Here is a 20,421-nt window from a genome sequence, read left to right as displayed (position 1 = left end):
ACTGTCTCCCGTGACTCTCTCCCTACTGTCTCCCTACTGTCTCCCTACTGTCTCCCTAATGTCTCCCGTGACTCTCTCCCTACTGTCTCCCTACTGTCTCCCGTGACTCTCTCCCTACTGTCTCCCTACTGTCTCCCTACTGCCTCCCGTGACTCTCTCCCTACTGTCTCCCTACTGTCTCCCTACTGTCTCCCTACTCTCTCCCTACTGTCTCCCAAGTGTCTCCCGTGACTCTCTCCCTACTGTCTCCCTACTGTCTCCCTACTGTCTCCCTACTGCCTCCCGTGACTCTCTCCCTACTGTCTCCCTACTGTCTCCCTACTGTCTCCCTACTGTCTCTCTACTGTCTCCCGTGACTCTCTCCCTACTGTCTCCCTACTGTCTCCCTACTGTCTCCCTACTGTCTCCCGTGACTCTCTCCCTACTGTGTCCCGTGACTCTCTCCCTACTGTCTCCCTACTGTCTCCCGTGACTCTCTCCCTACTGTCTCCCTACTGTCTCCCTACTGTCTCCCTACTGTCTCCCTACTGTCTCCCGTGACTCTCCCTACTGTCTCCCTACTGTCTCCCTACTGTCTCCCGTGACTCTCTCCCTACTGTCTCCCTACTGTCTCCCGTGATTCTCTCCCTACTGTCTCCCTACTGTCTCCCGTGACTCTCTCCCTACTGTCTCCCTACTGTCTCCCTACTGTCTCCCGTGACTCTCCCTACTGTCTCCCTACTGTCTCCCTACTGTCTCCCTACTGTCTCCCGTGACTCTCTCCCTACTGTCTCCCTACTGTCTCCCTACTGTCTCCCTACTGTCTCCCGTGACTCTCCCTACTCTCTCCCTACTGTCTCCCTACTGTGTCCCGTGACTCTCTCCCTACTGTCTCCCTACTGTCTCCCGTGACTCTCCCTACTGTCTCCCTACTGTCTCCCTACTGTCTCCCGTGACTCTCTCCCTACTGTCTCCCTACTCTCTCCCTACTGTCTCCCTACTGTCTCCCGTGACTCTCTCCCTACTGTCTCCCTACTGTCTCCCTACTGTGTCCCTACTGTCTCCCTACTCTCTCCCTACTGTCTCCCTACTGTCTCCCGTGACTCTCCCTACTGTCTCCCTACTGTCTCCCTACTGTGTCCCGTGACTCTCTCCCTACTGTCTCCCTACTGTCTCCCTACTGTCTCCCGTGACTCTCCCTACTGTCTCCCTACTGTCTCCCTACTGTCTCCCTACTGTCTCCCTACTGTCTCCCGTGACTCTCTCCCTACTGTCTCCCTACTGTCTCCCTACTGTCTCCCTACTGTCTCCCTACTGTCTCCCTACTGTCTCCCTACTGTCTCCCGTGATTCTCTCCCTACTGTCTCCCTACTGTGTCCCGTGATTCTCTCCCTACTGTCTCCCTACTGTCTCCCTACTGTCTCCCGTGATTCTCTCCCTACTGTCTCCCTACTGTCTCCCTACTGTCTCCCTACTGTCTCCCGTGACTCTCCCTACTGTCTCCCTACTGTCTCCCTACTGTCTCCCGTGACTCTCCCTACTGTCTCCCGTGATTCTCTCCCTACTGTCTCCCGTGACTCTCTCCCTACTGTCTCCCTACTGTCTCCCTACTGTCTCCCGTGACTCTCTCCCTACTGTCTCCCTACTGTCTCCCTACTGTCTCCCGTGACTCTCTCCCTACTGTCTCCCTACTGTCTCCCTACTGTCTCCCGTGACTCTCTCCCTACTGTCTCCCTACTGTCTCCCGTGACTCTCCCTACTGTCTCCCTACTGTCTCCCTACTGTCTCCCGTGACTCTCCCTACTGTCTCCCTACTGTCTCCCTACTGTCTCCCTACTGTCTCCCTACTGTCTCCCGTGACTCTCTCCCTACTGTCTCCCTACTGTCTCCCTACTGTCTCCCTACTGTCTCCCTACTGTCTCCCGTGACTCTCTCCCTACTGTCTCCCTACTGTGTCCCGTGACTCTCTCCCTACTGTCTCCCTACTGTGTCCCGTGACTCTCTCCCTACTGTCTCCCTACTGTCTCCCGTGACTCTCCCTACTGTCTCCCTACTGTCTCCCTACTGTCTCCTTACTGTCTCCCTACTGTCTCCCTACTGTCTCCCGTGACTCTCTCCCTACTGTCTCCCTACTGTCTCCCTACTGTCTCCCTACTGTCTCCCTACTGTCTCCCGTGATTCTCTCCCTACTGTCTCCCTACTGTCTCCCTACTGTGTCCCGTGATTCTCTCCCTACTGTCTCCCTACTGTCTCCCTACTGTCTCCCGTGACTCTCTCCCTACTGTCTCCCTACTGTCTCCCTACTGTCTCCCGTGATTCTCTCCCTACTGTCTCCCTACTGTCTCCCTACTGTCTCCCGTGACTCTCTCCCTACTGTCTCCCTACTGTCTCCCTACTGTCTCCCGTGACTCTCTCCCTACTGTCTCCCTACTGTCTCCGTGAGTCTCTCCCTACTGTCTCCCTACTGTCTCCCTACTGTCTCCCTACTGTCTCCCGTGATTCTCTCCCTACTGTCTCCCTACTGTCTCCCTACTGTCTCCCGTGACTCTCTCCCTACTGTCTCCCTACTGTCTCCCGTGACTCTCTCCCTACTGTCTCCCTACTGTCTCCCTACTGTCTCCCTACTGTCTCCCGTGACTCTCTCCCTACTGTCTCCCTACTGTCTCCCGTGACTCTCTCCCTACTGTCTCCCTACTGTCTCCGTGATTCTCTCCCTACTGTCTCCTTACTCTCTCCCTACTGTCTCCCTACTGTCTCCCTACTGTCTCCCGTGACTCTCTCCCTACTGTCTCCCTACTGTCTCCCGTGACTCTCTCCCAACTGTCGCCTCTCCCTGTGAACATTCTTTCAGTCTTCGTGCTGCCCTCCCTATCCCCACGTGTCTCCACATTGCTCCACGTGTCTCCACGTGTCCCCACGTGTCTCCACATTGCCCCACGTGTCCCCACGTGTTTCCACATTGCCCCACGTGTCCCCACGTGTCTCCACATTGCCCCACGTGTCTCCACATTGCCCCACGTGTCCCCACGTGTCTCCACATTGCCCCACGTGTCTCCACATTGCCCCACGTGTCCCCACGTGTCTCCACATTGCCCCACGTGTCTCCACATTGCCCCACGTGTCCCCACGTGTCTCCACATTGCCCCACGTGTCCCCACGTGTCTCCACATTGCCCATCGTGTCTCCACATTGCCCATCGTGTCTCCACGTGTCTCCACGTGTCTCCACATTGCCCCACGTGTCCGCACATTGCCCCACGTGTCCCCACGAGTCTCCACATTGCCCATCGTGTCCCTGTGTCCCCCCCACGCCCTGCTGTTGTAACGAGGTGGCGGTAAAGAGGTGGCAGTAATGAGGTTGCGGTAACGAGGGGGTAGTAACGAGGTGGTAGTAACGAGGTGGTAGTAATGAGGGGGTAGTAAAGGAGGTGGCGGTAACGGGGTGGCGGTAACGAGGTGGTAGTAACGAGGTGGTGGTAACGAGGTGGTGGTAAAGAGGTGGTGGTAACGAGGTGGCGGTAAATAGGTGGCGGTAACGAGGGGGTAGTAACGAGGGGGTAGTAACGAGGTGGTAGTAATGAGGGGGTAGTAAAGGAGGTGGCGGTAACGAGGTGGCGGTAACGAGGTGGCGGTAACGAGGTGGCGGTAACGAGGTGGTGGTGGTGGTAACGAGGTGTTGGTTGTGGTAACGAGGTGGTGGTGGTGTTAACGAGGTGTTGGTGGTGTTAACGAGGTGGTGTTGGTGTTAACGAGGTGGTGTTGGTGTTAACGAGGTGGTGGTGTTAACGAGGTGTTGGTGGTGTTAACGAGGTGTTGGTGTTAACGAGGTGGTGGTGGTGTTAACGAGGTGGTGGTGGTGTTAACGAGGTGTTGGTGTTAACGAGGTGTTGGTGTTAACGAGGTGTTGGTGTTAACGAGGTGGTTGTGTTGGTGTTAACGAGGTGTTGGTGTTAACGAGGTGTTGGTGTTAACGAGGTGGTGTTGGTGTTAACGAGGTGTTGGTGTTAACGAGGTGTTGGTGTTAACGAGGTGGTGTTGGTGTTAACGAGGTGTTGGTGTTAACGAGGTGTTGGTGTTAACGAGGTGGTGTTGGTGTTAACGAGGTGTTGGTGTTAACGAGGTGTTGGTGTTAACGAGGTGGTGTTGGTGTTAACGAGGTGTTGGTGTTAACGAGGTGTTGGTGTTAACGAGGTGGTGTTGGTGTTAACGAGGTGTTGGTGTTAACGAGGTGTTGGTGTTAACGAGGTGTTGGTGTTAACGAGGTGGTTGTGTTGGTGTTAACTAGGTGTTGGTGTTAACGAGGTGTTGGTGTTAACGAGGTGTTGGTGTTAACGAGGTGTTGGTGTTAACGAGGTGTTGGTGTTAACGAGGTGGTGTTGGTGTTAACGAGGTGTTGGTGTTAACGAGGTGTTGGTGGTGTTAACGAGGTGTTGGTGTTAACGGCCTTGCAGGGTGAGCAGAGCCTGGAGCCTGGCCAGCAAGCCCAGCAGCCGGGCCGGGGACAGGTACACAGCCCCCTCCTCAACCCCACGTGACCCCCCCTCCCCCGTGACCCCCCACGTGACCCCCCCTCGTGACCCCCTCGTGACCCCCCCCGTGACCCCCCACGTGACCCCCCCCGTGACCCCACCCCTCCCCCGCGGGACCCCAGCAGCCTCAACCCAACCCCCTAACGGAGCGACGTGAACGGTAACTTAGCGCTCCATGCTTCACGCAGTAACTAACAGCGGTGTGTACAGGTGTGTGTGTACAGGTGTGTGTGTACAGGTGTGTGTGTACAGGTGTGTGTGTACAGGTGTGTGTGTGTGTACAGGTGTGTGTGTGTGTACAGGTGTGTGTGTGTACAGGTGTGTGTGTGTACAGGTGTGTGTACAGGTGTGTGTACAGGTGTGTGTGTACAGGTGTGTGTGTACAGGTGTGTACAGGTGTGTGTGTGTACATGTGTGTGTGTGTGTGTACAGGTGTGTGTACAGGTGTGTGTGTACAGGTGTGTGTGTGTACAGGTGTGTGTGTACAGGTGTGTGTACAGGTGTGTGTATAGGTGTGTGTGTGTACAGGTGTGTGTACAGGTGTGTGTACAGGTGTGTGTGTGTACAGATGTCTACAGGTGTGTGTGTGTGTACAGGTGTGTGTGTACAGGTGTGTGTGTGTACAGGTTTGTGCGTACAGGTGTGTGTACAGGTGTGTGTGTACAGGTGTGTGTGTGTACAGGTGTGTGTACAGGTGTGTGTACAGGTGTGTGTGTACAGGTGTGTGTGTGTGTGTACAGGTGTGTGTACAGGTGTGTGTGTGTGTGCAGGTGTGTGTACAGGTGTGTGTGTGTGTACAGGTGTGTGTGTACAGGTGTGTGTGTACAGGTGTGTGTGTGTGTGCAGGTGTGTCAGGTAACGCTTTGCTTCAAACGCTGTTAACCAAACACCCCCTCCCCCTCTTCCCACCCCCCTCCCCCCATCCCCCCTCCCCTTTGCTTCTCCTCCCCACCATCCACCTCCCCACACCTTGATGCAACCCAATCGCTTCCCTCCTGGCGATGATGATGATGGCGATGATGATGGCGATGATGATGGCGATCACGACGACGACCATCATCCTCGTCATCCCCCCCACCACCAACCGCCACCGCCCCCTTTACCCCGATCATCATCTCCACCACCGCTCCGCTAACCCCACCACCACCACCACCACCGCCACCACCACCGCCACCACCGCCACCACCTCCACCACCACCGCCGCCACCACCACCACCACCACCGCCACCACCACCACCAACACCACCCCCACCACCACCACCGCCACCGCCACCACCGCCACCGCCACCACCACCACCGCCACCACCACCGCCACCACCACCACCACCACCACCTCCACCACCTCCACCACCACCTCCACCACCACCTCCACCATCACCACCACCACCACCAACACCACCCCCACCACCACTGCCACCTCCACCACCATCACCTCCACCACCACCAACACCACCATCACCTCCACCACTACCACCACCACCGTCACCACCTCCACCACCACCACCGCCGCCACTCCAGCCGCCGCGGGCGGGAGACTCGGCTCCTGACGAGGTGGGCTTGGTGGGGCTAGACGAGGAGGAAGGGGGGGCGCCCCCCACCTCCTCCTCCTCCTCGGCGGGGGGCGACGACGTGGTGGAGGCCGAGTACGACCTGTCCGAGTACGACCCCGGCGACCTCGACCCCAAGGAGTACGACCCCAAGGAGTACGACCCCGGCGACCTTGACCCCAAGGAGTACGACCTCGAGGAGCTTGACCCCGAGCCTGACCTTGGCGGCGGCGGTCATGACGGGTCCACGGAGGCCGTGGCGTTGCCGGCCGAGACGGAGGTTTGGTTTCTCCTTGGGTTGGGCCGGACGCGCGGTGGGGCTGGTGGTGGGGCTGGCGGTGGGGGGCTGGGGGGGATGAGGGGGGGGTCACTAGCCCCCACCCTCCACCACCCCCCACCCACCCCCCCCCCCCGACTCTCACACCGACCCTAAGAGGTGGGGGGGGGGCGGCGGTGTGGGCAGGGACTGCTCACGTGGTGTGGCCTGCTCCCTCCCCCCACACTCCTTAACGCTCGCCATTAATTCAGATCCCTACGCTTAAACACCCCCCCCCCCAACTAACACCCCCCCCACTAACACCCCCCCCCCCCACTAACACCCCCCCCCCCCCCCCCCGCCCTCTCACCCGAGTGGTGAGTGAGTGAGTGGGTGAGCTTGGTGAGCACATGGTGTCGAGCGAGCTGGGTGTTCCGGTGAGCGGGTGAGTTTGTGAGCAGGTGAGCGGGTGAGTTGGCGAGCTGGTTGGTGAGTTGGCGAGTTTGTGAGTGGGTGAGTGGAGAGCGGGTTGGCGAGTTTGTGAGCAGGTGAGTTTGTGAGCAGGTGAGCGGGTGAGTTGGCGAGCTGGTTGGTGAGTTGGCGAGTTTGTGAGTGGGTGAGTGGAGAGCGGGTTGGCGAGTTTGTGAGCAGGTGAGTTTGTGAGCAGGTGAGCGGGTGAGTTGGCGAGCTGGTTGGTGAGTTGGCGAGCGGGTGAGTTGGTGAGTGGAGAGCGGGTTGGTGAGTTTGTGAGTGGGTGAGCGTGAGTTTGGTGAGCGGGTTGGTGAGTTGGTGAGCGGGTTGGTGAGCAGGTGAGCGTGTGAGTTGGTGAGCGGGTTGGTGAGTTGGCGAGCGTGTGAGTTTGGTGAGCGGGTTGGCGAGTTTGTGAGCAGGTGAGTTTGGTGAGCAGGTGAGCGGGTGTTCCGGTGAGTGGGTGAGTTGGCGGGCGGGTGAGTTGGTGAGTGGAGAGCGGGATGGTGAGTTTGTGAGTGGGTGAGCGTGTGAGTTTGGTGAGCGGGTTGGTGAGTTGGTGAGCGGGTTGGTGAGTTTGGTGAGCAGGTGAGCGTGTGAGTTTGGTGAGCGGGTTGGTGAGTTGGCGAGCGTGTGAGTTTGGTGAGCGGGTTGGCGAGTTTGTGAGCAGGTGAGTTTGGTGAGCAGGTGAGCGGGTGTTCCGGTGAGTGGGTGAGTTGGCGGGCGGGTGAGTTGGTGAGTGGAGAGCGGGATGGTGAGTTTGTGAGTGGGTGAGCGTGTGAGTTTGGTGAGCGGGTTGGTGAGTTGGTGAGCGGGTTGGTGAGTTTGGTGAGCAGGTGAGCGTGTGAGTTTGGTGAGCGGGTTGGTGAGTTGGCGAGCGTGTGAGTTTGGTGAGCAGGTTGGCGAGTTTGTGAGCAGGTGAGTTTGGTGAGCAGGTGAGCGTGAGTTTGGTGAGTGGGTTGGTGAGTTGGCGAGCGTGTGAGTTGGCGAGCGTGTGAGTTGGTGAGTGGAGAGCGGGTTGGTGAGTTTGTGAGCAGGTGAGCGTGTGAGTTTGGTGAGCGGGTTGGTGAATTTGGTGAGCAGGTGAGTTTGGTGAGCAGGTGAGCGTGTGAGTTTAGCAGGTGAGCGTGTGAGTTTGGTGAGCGGGTTGGTGAGTGGGCGAGCGTGTGAGTTAGTGAGTTTGTGAGTTAGTGAGTTTGTGAGCGTGTGAGTTGGTGAGTGTACGAGTTAGTAAGCGGGTGAGTTGCTGAGCGGGTGAGTTGGTGACCGTGTGACTTGGTGAGCGTGTGAGTTGGTGAGCGTGTGAGTTGGTCAGCGGGTGAGGGAGCTTGTGAGTTTGTGATTGTGTGATTTGGTGAGCGTGTGAGTTGGTGAGCATGTGAGTTGGTGAGCGTGTGAGTTAGTGAGTTGGTGAGCGGGTGAGTTGGTGAGCGTGTGAGTTGGTGAGCGGGTGAGTTTGTGAGTTGGTGAGTGGGTGAGTTGGTGAGCGTGTGAGTTGGTGAGCGGATGAGGGAGCTTGTGAGTTGGTGAGCGTGTGAGTTGGTGAGCGTGTGAGTTGGTGAGTTGGTGAGCGGGTGAGTGAGCGTGTGATTCTGCTATTCACAGGACCGGTTCGGATTGCAAGGAGAGAAGGGGCAGAAGGGAGCACCAGCTGTGTTTGAGCCGGTACGACCCTCACCAGAACCTCACCAGAACCTCACCAGACACTCACCAGACACTCACCAGAACCTCACCAGACCCTCACCAGAACCTCACCACACACTCACCAGGACCTCACCAGACCCTCACCAGAACCTCACCAGAACCTCACCAGAGCCTCACCAGAACCTCACTCACCAGACCCTCACTCACAGACACTCACCAGATACTCACCAGACACTCACCAGACACTCACCAGACACTCACCGGACACTCACCACGTGTGTGTGTGTGTTGGTTGTCTAGGGGATGCTGCTTGAGGGACAACCTGGGAAAGAGGGCCCCACGGTGAGCAGGACACTCACCACACACTCACCACACTCACCACACTCACCACACACTCACCACACACTCACCACACACTCACCACACTCACCACACACTCACCACACACTCACCACACTCACCACACACTCACCACACACTCACCACACTCACCACATACTCACCACACTCACCACACACTCACCACACACTCACCACACTCACCACACACTCAACACACACCACACTCACCACACACTCACCACACACTCACCACACTCACCACACACTCACCACACACTCACCACACTCACCACATACTCACCACACTCACCACACTCACCACACACTCACCACACTCACCACACACTCACCACACACTCACCACACACTCACCACACACTCACCACACACTCAGCACACTCACCACACACTCACCACACTCACCACACACTCACCACACACTCACACTCACCACACGCTCACCACACACCACACACTCACCACACACTCACCACACTCACCACACACTCACCACACTCACCACACACTCACCACACTCACCACACACTCACCACACTCACCACACTCACCACACACTCACCACACTCACCACACACTCACCACACTCACCACACTCACCACACTCACCACACACTCACCACACACTCACCACACAATCACCACACACTCACCACACACTCACACTCACCACACTCACCACACACTCACCACACACTCACCACACACTCACCACACACTCACCACACTCACCACACTCACCACACCCTCACCACACACTCACCACACACTCACCACACTCACCACACTCACCACACACTCACCACACTCACCACACTCACCACACCCTCACCACACACTCACCACACTCACCACACTCACCACACACTCACCACACACTCACCACACTCACCACACACTCACCACACCACACACTCACCACACACTCACCACACACTCACCACACCACACACTCACCACACACTCACCACACACTCACACTCACCACACACTCACCACACACTCACCACACACTCACACACACCACACACTCACCACACACTCACCACACACTCACCACACACTCACCATACACTCACCACACACTCACCACACACTCACACACACCACACACTCACCACACACTCACCACACACTCACACACACTCACACTCACCACACACTCACCACACACTCACCACACACCACACACTCACCACACTCACCACACACTCACCACACACTCACCACACACTCACCACACTCACCTCACTCACCACACACTCACACTCACCACAATCACCACACACTCACCACACTCACCACAATCACCACACACTCACCACACACTCACACTCACCACACACTCACCACACACTCACCACACACCACACACTCACCACACACCACACACTCACCACACTCACCTCACTCACCACACACTCACACTCACCACAATCACCACACACTCACCACACTCACCACACTCACCACACACTCACCACACACTCACCACACTCACCACACACTCACACTCACCACACACTCACCACACACTCACCACACACTCACACACACCACACACTCACCACACACTCACCACACACTCACCATACTCACCACACACTCACCACACACTCACCACACACTCACCACACACTCACACTCACCACACACTCACCACACACTCACCACACACTCACCACACCCTCACCACACAATCACCACACACTCACCACACACTCACCACACACTCACCCTCACCACACACTCACCACACACTCACCACACACTCACCACACACTCAGCACACTCACCACACACTCACCACACTCACCACACACTCACCACACACTCACACTCACCACACGCTCACCACACACTCACCACACACTCACACTCACCACACACTCACCACACACTCACCACACTCACCACACACTCACCACACTCACCACACACTCACCACACTCACCACACACTCACCACACTCACCACACTCACCACACACTCACCACACTCACCACACACTCACCACACTCACCACACTCACCACACTCACCACACACTCACCACACACTCACCACACAATCACCACACACTCACCACACACTCACACTCACCACACTCACCACACACTCACCACACACTCACCACACACTCACCACACACTCACCACACTCACCACACTCACCACACCCTCACCACACACTCACCACACACTCACCACACTCACCACACTCACCACACACTCACCACACTCACCACACTCACCACACCCTCACCACACACTCACCACACTCACCACACTCACCACACACTCACCACACACTCACCACACTCACCACACACTCACACACCACACACTCACCACACACTCACCACACACTCACCACACCACACACTCACCACACACTCACCACACACTCACACTCACCACACACTCACCACACACTCACCACACACTCACACACACCACACACTCACCACACACTCACCACACACTCACCACACACTCACCATACACTCACCACACACTCACCACACACTCACACACACCACACACTCACCACACACTCACCACACACTCACACACACTCACACTCACCACACACTCACCACACACTCACCACACACCACACACTCACCACACTCACCACACACTCACCACACACTCACCACACACTCACCACACTCACCTCACTCACCACACACTCACACTCACCACAATCACCACACACTCACCACACTCACCACAATCACCACACACTCACCACACACTCACACTCACCACACACTCACCACACACTCACCACACACCACACACTCACCACACACCACACACTCACCACACTCACCTCACTCACCACACACTCACACTCACCACAATCACCACACACTCACCACACTCACCACAATCACCACACACTCACCACACTCACCACACTCACCACACACTCACCACACACTCACCACACTCACCACACACTCACACTCACCACACACTCACCACACACTCACCACACACTCACACACACCACACACTCACCACACACTCACCACACACTCACCATACTCACCACACACTCACCACACACTCACCACACACTCACCACACACTCACACTCACCACACACTCACCACACACTCACCACACACTCACCACACCCTCACCACACAATCACCACACACTCACCACACACTCACCACACACTCACCCTCACCACACACTCACCACACACTCACCACACACTCACCACTCACTCACCACACACTCACCACACACTCACCACTCACTCACCACACACTCACCCTCACCACACACTCACACTCACCACACACTCACCACACACTCACCACACACTCACCACACACTCACACTCACCACACACTCACCACACACTCACCACACACTCACCACACACTCACACTCACCACACACTCACCACACACTCACCACACACTCACACTCACCACACACTCACCACACACTCACACTCACCACACACTCACCACACACTCACCACACACTCACCACACACTCACACTCACCACACACTCACACTCACCACACACTCACCACACACTCACACTCACCACACACTCACCCCACACTCACCACACACTCACCACACACTCACCACACACTCACACTCACCACACACTCACCACACACTCACCACACACTCACACTCACCACACACTCACCACACACTCACCACACTCTCACCACACACTCACACTCACCACACACTCACCACACACTCACCACACACTCACACTCACCACACACTCACACTCACCACACACTCACCACACACTCACCACACACTCACCACACACTCACACTCACCACACACTCACCACACACTCACCACACACTCACCACACACTCACCACACACCACACACTCACCACACACTCACCACACCCTCACCACACACTCAGCACACCCTCACCACACACTCACCACACACTCACCACACACTCACCACACACTCACCACTCACCACACACTCACCACACACTCACCACACACTCACCACACCCTCACCACACACTCACCACACACTCACCACACACTCACCACTCACCAGACACTCACCACACACTCACCACACACTCACCACACACTCACACTCACCACACACTCACCACACTCACCACACCTTCACCACACACTCACCACACACTCACCACACACTCACACTCACCACACACTCACCACACACTCACCACACACTCACCCTCACCACACACTCACCACACACTCACCACACACTCACCACACACTCACCACACACTCACCACACACTCACCACACACTCACCCTCACCACACACTCACCACACACTCACCACTCACTCACCACACACTCACCACACACTCACCCTCACCACACACTCACCACACACTCACCACTCACTCACCACACACTCACCACACACTCACCACACCCTCACCACACACTACACCTTCACCACACGCTCACCCTCACCACACCCCCACCACCACCACTACCACCACCCCCACCTCCACCACCCCCACCACCACTCCCACCACCACCACAACTACCACCACCACTGCTACCACAACTACCACCACAACCACCACCACAACTACCACCACCACCACCACCACAACACCACCACCACCCCCACAACTACCACCACCACCACAACCACCACCACCACCACAACTACCACCACCACCACAACTACCACCACCACAACTACCACCACCACCCCCACAACTACCACCACCACCACCACCACAACCACCACCACCACAACAACTACCACCACCACAACCCCCACCACCACAACTACCACCCGCACCACCACCACAACTACCACCCCCACCACCACCACCCCCACCACCACCACCACCCCCACCACCACCCCCACCACCCCCACCACCACCACCATAACTACCACCACCACTACCACCACAACAACTACCACCACAACCACCACCACAACTACCACCACCAACACCACAACTACCAACACCCCCACCACCACAACTACCACCACCACAACCACCACCACCACAACTACCCCCACCACCACAACTACCACCACCACAACCACCACCACAACTACCACCACCACCACCACAACTACCACCACCCCCACCCCCACCACCACAACTACCACCACCACAACCACCACCACCACAACTACCACCACCACCACAACAACAACAACCACTACAACAACAACAACTACCACCACCACAACAACAACTACCACCACCACAACAACAACAACTACCACCACCACAACAACAACTACCACCACCACAACAACAACTACCACCACCACAACAACTACCACCACCACCACAACAACAACTACCACCACCACAAAAACAACAACAACCACCACCACAACAACAACTACCACCACCACAACAACTACCACCACCACAACAACAACTACCACCACCACAACAACAACAAGAACCACCACCACCACAACAACAACTACCACCACCACAACAACAACTACCACCACAACAACAACAACCACCACAACTACCACCACCACAACAACAACAACTACCACAACAACAACAACTACCACCACCACAACTATCACCACCACAACAACAACTACCACCACCACAACAACTACTACCACCACAACAACAACCACCACAACAACAACTACCACCACCACAACAACAACTACCACCACCACAACAACCACCACAACTACCACCACCACAACAACAACTACCACCACCACCACCACAACCACCACCACAACAACAACCACCACAACTACCACCACAACTACCAACACAACAACAACAACCACCACCACAACAACTACTACCACCACAACAACCACCACAACAACAACTACCACCACAACAACAACAAACACCACCACAACAACAACTACCACCACAACAACAACTACCACCACAACAACAACTACCACCACCACAACAACAACTACCACCACAACAACAACAACAACTACCACCACCACAACAACAACTACCACCACAACAACAACAACCACCACCACAACAACAACTACCACCACCACCACAACAACAACCACCACTACCACAACAACAACAACAACTACCACCACCACAACAACAACCACCACAACCACCACCCCACAACAACTACCACCACCACAACTACCACCACCACAACAACAACTACCACCACCACCACAACTACCACCACCACCACAACAACAACTACCACCACAACTACCACCACCACAACAACAACAACTACCACCACAACAACAACAACTACCACCACCACAACAACTACCACCACCACAACAACAACTACCACCACCACCACAACTACCACCACCACCACAACAACAACTACCACCACCACAACTACCACCACCACAACAACAACAACTACCACCACCACAACAACCACCACAACTACCACAACAACAACTACCACCACCACAACAACAACTACCACCACAACAACCACCACAACTACCACAACAACAACTACCACCACCACAACAACCACCACAACTACCACAACAACAACTACCACCACCACAACAACAACTACCACCACAACAACCACCACAACTACCACAACAACAACAACAACTACCACCACCACAACAACCACCACAACTACCACAACAACCACCACCACAACAACAACTACCACCACCACAACAACCACCACAACTACCACAACAACAACAACAACTACCACCACCACAACAACCACCACAACTACCACAACAACAACTACCACCACCACAACAACAACTACCACCACAACAACCACCACAACTACCACAACAACAACAACAACTACCACCACCACAACAACCACCACAACTACCACAACAACCACCACCACAACAACAACTACCACCACCACAACAACCACCACAACTACCACAACAACAACAACAACTACCACCACCACCGTTGTGTGCAGGGTCCCCCCGGCCCTCAAGGTCCCTTGGGCAACCCCGGACCGCGTGGAGAACCCGGAGAGAGGGTACGTGCAGCACACACGTGACACACACGTGACACACACGTAAAACACACGTGGTGACACACACGTGGTGTCACCACGTGGTGTCACACACGTGGTGACACACACGTGGTGACACGTGACACACACGTGGTGACACGTGACACACACGTGGTGACACACACGTGGTGACACACACGTGGTGACACGTGACACACACGTGGTGACACACACGTGGTGACACACACGTGGTGACACACACGTGGTGACACGTGACACACACGTGGTGACACGTGACACACACGTGGTGACACACACGTGGTGACACACACGTGGTGACACGTGACACTCACGTGGTGACACACACGTGGTGACACACACGTGGTGACACGTGACACACACGTGGTGACACGTGACACACACGTGGTGACACACACGTGGTGACACACACGTGGTGACACGTGACACACACGTGGTGACACACACGTGGTGCCACACACGTGGTGACACGTGACACACACGTGGTGACACACACGTGGTGACACGTGACACACACGTGGTGACACACACGTGGTGACACACACGTGACACACACGTGGTGACACACACGTGGTGCCACACACACGTGACACACACGTGGTGTCACACACGTGGTGACACGTGTCACACACGTGGTGACATACACGTGGTGTCACACACGTGACACACACGTGACACACACACGTGACACACACGTGGTGCCACACACGTGGTGACACACACGTGGTGTCACACACGTGGTGACACACACGTGGTGACATACACGTGGTGTCACACACGTGACACACACGTGACACACACACGTGACACACACGTGGTGACACACACGTGGTGCCACACACGTGGTGACACACACGTGGTGACACACACGTGGTGCCACACACGTGGTGACACACACGTGGTGTCACACACGTGGTGACACACGTGGTGACACACACGTGGTGTCACACACGTGGTGACACACACACGTGACACACACGTGGTATCACACACGTGGTGCCACGCGCGTGCCACACGCATGTGTGCTGCATGCGTAACGACACGCATGCAGCACACACACGTGACGACACGCATGACGACACACACGTGACGACACGCGTGACGACACACACACACGTGATGACACGCGTGACGACACCCGTGACGACACACACACACGTGACGACACGCGTGACGACACACACACACGTGACGACACACACACACGTGACGACACACACACACGTGACGACACACGTGACGACACGTTTCCCCACGGGTTACTGAGATTGTAACACGACGCGGTGGAGTTAACGTGAGCGTGGTGAGCGTTAGGGTGAGCGTTGTGGTGAGTGGTGAGTGTCGTGGTGAGCGTCGTGGTGAGCGTCGTGGTGAGTGGTCAGTGTCGTGGTAAGTGTGGTGGTGACCGACGTGGTGAGCGTCGTGGTGAGCGTCGTGGTGAGCGTCGTGGTGAGCGTTAGGGTGAGCGTTGTGGTGAGTGGTAGTGTCGTGGTGAGCGTCGTGGTGAGCGTCGTGGTGAGCGTCGTGGTGAGCGTTAGGGTGAGCGTCAGGGTGAGCGTTGTGGTGAGTGGTAGTGTCGTGGTGAGCGTCGTGGTGAGCGTCGTGGTGAGCGTTAGGGTGAGCGTTGTGGTGAGTGGTAGTGTCGTGGTGAGCGTCGTGGTGAGCGTCGTGGTGAGCGTTAGGGTGAGCGTTGTGGTGAGTGGTAGTGTCGTGGTGAGCGTCGTGGTGAGCGTCGTGGTGAGCGTTAGGGTGAGCATTGTGGTGAGTGGTAGTGTCGTGGTGAGCGTCGTGGTGAGCGTCGTGGTGAGCGTTAGGGTGAGCGTTGTGGTGAGTGGTAGTGTCGTGGTGAGCGTCGTGGTGAGCGTTAGGGTGAGCGTTGTGGTGATTGGTAGTGTCGTGGTGAGCGTTGTGGTGAGCGTCGTGGTGAGTGGTGAGTGTCGTGGTGAGCGTCGTGGTGAGCGTCGTGGTGAGCGTCTCGGTGAGAGTCGTGGCGAGTCACGTGGTGAGTCACGTGGTGAGTCACGTGGTGAGTCACGTGGTGAGTCACGTGGTGAGTCACGTGGTGAGTCACGTGTCCCCGTGTCTCCCCGTGTGCAGGGTCCACCAGGTCGTGCAGGGCTGCCTGGGGCGGATGGACTGCCTGGGCCGCCCGGCACCATGATGATGTTGCCTGTGAGGGCCGGAACACACCACCACCACCGGAACCACTACCACCACCACCACCACCACCGGCACCACCACCACCACCGGCACCACCACCACCACTACCACTACCACCACCACCACTACCACCACCACTACCACCACCACTACCACCACCACCACTACCACCACCACCACCGGCACCACCACCACTACCACCACCACCACGACTACCACCACCACCGGCACCACCACCACCGGCACCACCACCACTACCACCACCACCACAACTACCACCACCACCACCACTACCACCACCACCACTACCACCACTACCACTACCACCACCACCACTACCACCACCACTACCACGACTACCACCACCACCACCACTACCACCACCACCACTACCACCACTACTACCACCACCACCACCACCGGCACCACCACCACTACCACCACGACTACCACCACCACCGGCACCACCACCACTGGCACCACCACCACTACCACCACCACAACTACCACCACCACCACCACCACTACCACCACCACCACTACCACCACCACCACTACCACCACCACCGGCACCACCACCACTACCTCCACCACCACTACCACCACCACCACTACCACCACCACCACTACCACCACCACCACTACCACCACCACTACCACCACTATCACCACCACCACCACGACTACCACTACCACCACCACTACCACCACTACCACCACCACGACTACCACCACCACTACCACCACCACCACTACTACCACCACTACCACCACCACCACGACTACCACCACCACGACTACCACTACCACCACGACTATCATCACAACGACCACCACCGCTACCACGACTATCACCACAACAACTATCACCACAACAACTATCACCACCACAACTATCACCACCACGACTATCACCACAACAACTTTCACCACCACAACTATCGCCACCACAACTATCACCACAACTACCACCAACACCACCACCACCACCACGACTATCATCGCAACTTTCACCACAACAACTATCACCACCACGACTGCCACCACCACGAATATCACCACGACGATCGTCACAACTACCACCACGTGGTGATGACGATGATGCTGATAGGCCACGTGGTACAGCTGCTATCATTCGTGATGGCAAGGTTCATTGCTTCTGATCAAAGCGCTGCAAAGCAGCTCGATGGGACCTTACAGCTGGTAAAATAAAAACGTAGTTTAGTTCGATATATATGTTTTTTTTAAACCATCGTTAGCAACCCCGCAAATCCTCCACACCAGGATCTGAAGCACCGAGGAAGATCGCCTAGCCCTCCTTCGATCGCCTCCACACTTTCTCCGACGGGTGGGAAATTTTGATTGAAAGTTTTTCGGTGACTGCAGGCAATTCATATTTCTTGGTTCTTTTCGGTAAAGTCACCACCGCGTAGATAGGGAAACAATAAAATAATAAAAAAATACAAAACGATAAAATTCTCACGACGTTTTCAACTGCAGCACAAGCGATCATCATCATCATCAGGTGTGAAAACCAGAGAAAGAAAATTTGAAGAAAGTGGCGGGTTTTTTTTAACGTTAGCACCACGGAGAGCGATTTGACAGTCGTTCAGATGGACGAGTCCATCTATGTTCGGAAAAGAGGAGGAGGAGGGGGGGAGACGAAAAATAATGGATGCGGTCTGAAAGCCACCGTAAGCGCGAACAATCAATTAAGACCCGAAATGGTTTATCAGATCCTTCCAATGATTGCTAAGCCAGAATCCATCTTCTCGGTTGAAATTGTCTCTGTGCTTGTGTATGCGGATAGCCCCAACGAACGAATCTCTCACGGTAGCCAGATGGCTTGCAAAGAACCTTTGTCTTGGGGGGGAAGAAAAAAACAAAACACGCCACTTCTTTCAAAATGTTTCTCGCTGTGGTTTTCACACCTGATGATGATTGTTGTTGCTTCTTCGTGCTGCGGGCGAAACGTCGTGAGAATTCTATCGTCTTATATTTTTATTGTTCTATTGTTGTCCTCTATCTGCGTGGTGGTGGTGGTGGTGGTGGTGACTTTACCGAGAGAACCAAGAATACGGCACGTCAAACCACGGCGGCAATTTGTGCTCGGTTGCAACGGCCAAGTCACCGCACTTGCCCCGATCGGCTTCTTGTTGGGGCTGCACGCGAGTGGAACCTTTGCCTTTGTGTGTGTGTGTGTGTGTTGCCGGTGGGGGGGAGCGGTGGTGCAGCGGTTAGCGCGCTGCGCTACGAGCCACCGGGGACCCACTCGGGTTCGATTCCCGCTCACGGACACCAACACCGTCAGTGACGATTTATCTGAACCGGTCCTGGCGCTTCCCCTAGGTCGACTCGGCCTTAAATGAGTACACCTGGTGTAGCGGTGTGTAGTGAACATCGCCACTGGGGGAGACAAAGGCGGCCGGGCGTGGTTGCTGGCCACACCACCCACCTCGTGTGCCAC

The 20,421-nt window shown here is 55.9% G+C and overlaps 1 protein-coding gene across 6 annotated transcripts in view; it reads left to right on the top strand.

The window, feature by feature from the left end:
- Window positions 1–20,421, top strand: part of LOC116958203 (uncharacterized) — a 241,818-nt gene that overhangs the window by 52,558 nt on the left and 168,839 nt on the right. For 5 of the 6 annotated variants that reach the window (XM_076056030.1, XM_076056029.1, XM_076056028.1 and 2 more), the window contains exons 7-12: window positions 4,430–4,483; window positions 6,026–6,334; window positions 8,384–8,443; window positions 8,723–8,764; window positions 15,717–15,779; window positions 17,892–17,966. In XM_076056030.1, the coding sequence (XP_075912145.1) occupies window positions 4,430–4,483; window positions 6,026–6,334; window positions 8,384–8,443; window positions 8,723–8,764; window positions 15,717–15,779; window positions 17,892–17,966 (603 nt within the window). The remainder of the gene's footprint in view (window positions 1–4,429; window positions 4,484–6,025; window positions 6,335–8,383; window positions 8,444–8,722; window positions 8,765–15,716; window positions 15,780–17,891; window positions 17,967–20,421) is intronic. The other variant, XM_076056031.1, reaches the window with a different exon arrangement.

The sequence above is a fragment of the Petromyzon marinus genome, chromosome 74 (assembly GCF_048934315.1).
Source record: "Petromyzon marinus isolate PM22_M1 ecotype Great Lakes invasive population chromosome 74, UKy_Petmar_22M1.pri1.0, whole genome shotgun sequence".
Lineage (NCBI taxonomy): Eukaryota > Metazoa > Chordata > Hyperoartia > Petromyzontiformes > Petromyzontidae > Petromyzon > Petromyzon marinus.
The sequence above is the reverse complement of the archived record's forward strand: the minus strand, read 5'-3'. Positions and strand labels throughout refer to the sequence as shown.